Genomic DNA, 2,460 nt, shown 5'->3' with positions numbered 1-2,460 from the left:
TACAAATATCTGTAAGCTTCTTACTTGGCAAATGTCCAAAATATTTCGTTACAAGCTCATCCATTTTTGGAAAGTAACTTAATTCTCGCCCTATGTCCAGGCGAAGTGAATAGTAGGTGTTGGTAAATCTCTCCCAAAAGCTCATGCGTTCGGCTAGTGGCAGGGAGCCCATTGGTACGTATGACCAAGGTGTAATTAAGCCGAACATTTGGCTCATGAAGTTCTGTTGGGCATATGTTGCAGTGCTCACCACAGGCACTTTGTAGATATGGGCCAAAGCAAGAAAGGCTTCTTGATAGAATTGTTCCACTAGCAGCAAATCATACACATCTTCCGTTTGTTTGGCATTAATAATTGCCTGTACTTTTGGTAGTTTAAGCGCATGGTCCGTGGTGGCCTCGCCCAAAATTTCAACCAATTTTTGAAACAGGGCCACATCGTTTTTCATTTCATAGAGAGAAGCTGAACCGAGGTGTTCCTTAACTGTAACGGTAGTGTACAAATATGTTAAAATTCGTTAATGTGTAATTGAGTAGGTATGTGTAATTTGACACTCACCCTTCGTGTAAAAACTGTACTCCGGCTCAATGAGTATCTCAGTGTAGTTGCTGCCTAGTTTGAGTGACTCAAATGTGTGCGCTGTAATCATGGTGACCTACAGTTGGTTAACAAAATAAGCTGTTCAATAGCGTAATGTAAATTTTGAGCGTAACTATTTTCTTACCTGATGACCATGCTTCACCAACTCACTAATCAAGACCCGATGCATCATAAAGTGACTTTTGGCTGGGAAGGCGTAGACTGCAAGTATTCTGGCGCCATCCGAGTTTGGTGCTTGAGCGACTAGTACGGCGAGTGCCAACAGGCTGCCGAATATTGCCGAACGCTGTACAAAATCAATTGATGAATTAGTATTTAAATAACAGAAGTAATTAATTAGTGTATAATAAAATATGTAGTGCATATTTTAAATTTCACATAAGAAATTGCACAGTAGTCAGTGTTGACAGTTTGGGTATGTCTCACTAGCTTTTGGGGTTATTCTGGGCTATTAGGGAGAAAATTAGGTATAAAATCAGGCCGTGAGAGCTGAAGTGGCCCAACTTGGGTTGCCAACATTTTCTTGGAAATTGATAGTACTTTTCTAAAAATATCTGAAAAAAATATAGTACACTTCAAATATACATATATAGTGAGATAGTCGCTTTATTTCCCTCAGCTCACCATTTCACAATCATAATAAAAAAAAAACTTTTACTGTGAATGCTGAAGTTGCAGGAATAGAGAGCATAAGCGAAATAATGTTAAGTAAATTTGGTTAATCTTTCCAAGTATTTTTAAAAATGTTGCCATTTTACCCAACAAATAGTAAATACTATATATTATAGTACGGTTGGCAACCCTATGCCTAACCCACATGTTTTTGTTTTGTACTTTATTGCATAAAATAATTTCAAATATGGTAAATTTTATAGTAAAATTCGTTGATTTATCAATTTTAAAGTACGTAGCGTTACAAAGATTATTTTTGCATTTATTTTAATTTCTCCACCATAAACACAAAAGTGGCCTAAGCGGGTTAGGAAAATAAAGCTCGATAAAAGTTGAGATCTGGCTAAGTTCAATTAAGGCACGGCTAAGAGGTGCATTACTGGCATAGTTAGTTCTATCCTTATTGCCATACAACGGATAGTAACTACGTACGGAACATTAAAAATTATTTTCTCTAAAGGGCCGGACAGTCAAGGACACCCTGGATAATGCTAAGAACAAAAGTTAAAGAGAGGACAGAGCTCCTGCTTTCAAGAGATTTCAAATTTAAAAGAATCCTGCTTAATTTTTTACTCCAAATCTCTGAAGACGATCAATCGATTCGTTAATTCATATACCCACTTCCATTTATACCAGGTTCATCCAAAATTAGATAATTAGCGCACTAAGGTTCAATCGGTTTTTTTGGTTTTTTTAATTCGTTGACAACTGATTCGCTTATCGGACCCGAGAAAGGCTCAAATTGAATGCACAAAAGCGTGATTTGTTTCAAATGAATAAACATAAATAATAAATAAATATGAAATTTGATCTTGATTAATACATTTTCAAAAACTTTACAACACAAAAACAAAAACAAATTGTTTTAATAGTTTTCAAAATAACTCGAGACCGGGCCGAGGAAAAAATTTGGAAAAAATCACACATACACACATTCTCTATGAAAGAAATATTTTCTTTCTTGAAAAATTTCTCACAAACAAATTTTTTGATAAAAAAAAAAAATTATAAAAGATGACAATGGTAGCTCTGAGTATTGCACAATATTTACTTAGAATTTTTTTTTGAGTATGCAGTTTTGTAGCCATTAAATCTAGAAAAATAAAGTACAAGTTTAGAACGATTGCACAACGCAAGTTATTTTTTTTTTACTTTTCTTTGCGCATTTGCTTCCGCAAGAAAAGAGTG

At 35.0% G+C, this 2,460-nt stretch overlaps 1 protein-coding gene across 1 annotated transcript; it reads right to left on the bottom strand.

The window, feature by feature from the left end:
• Positions 1-24: 24 nt before the first annotated feature.
• On the bottom strand, positions 25-886 carry LOC118757277 (UDP-glycosyltransferase UGT4-like; the record flags this gene model as incomplete). The annotated part of the gene is made up of 3 exons (XM_036492004.1): positions 25-483; positions 559-655; positions 725-886. Coding segments are annotated over 3 exons (718 nt in total), but the record flags the coding sequence as incomplete, so codon positions are not given.
• Between the last annotated feature and the right edge of the window lie 1,574 nt (positions 887-2,460).

Source organism: Rhagoletis pomonella, unplaced genomic scaffold, assembly GCF_013731165.1.
Source record: "Rhagoletis pomonella isolate Grant_MI unplaced genomic scaffold, Rhpom_1.0 Rhpom_scaffold_16127, whole genome shotgun sequence".
Classification (NCBI taxonomy): domain Eukaryota; kingdom Metazoa; phylum Arthropoda; class Insecta; order Diptera; family Tephritidae; genus Rhagoletis; species Rhagoletis pomonella.
This window is presented reverse-complemented; position numbering and strand designations above follow the sequence as displayed.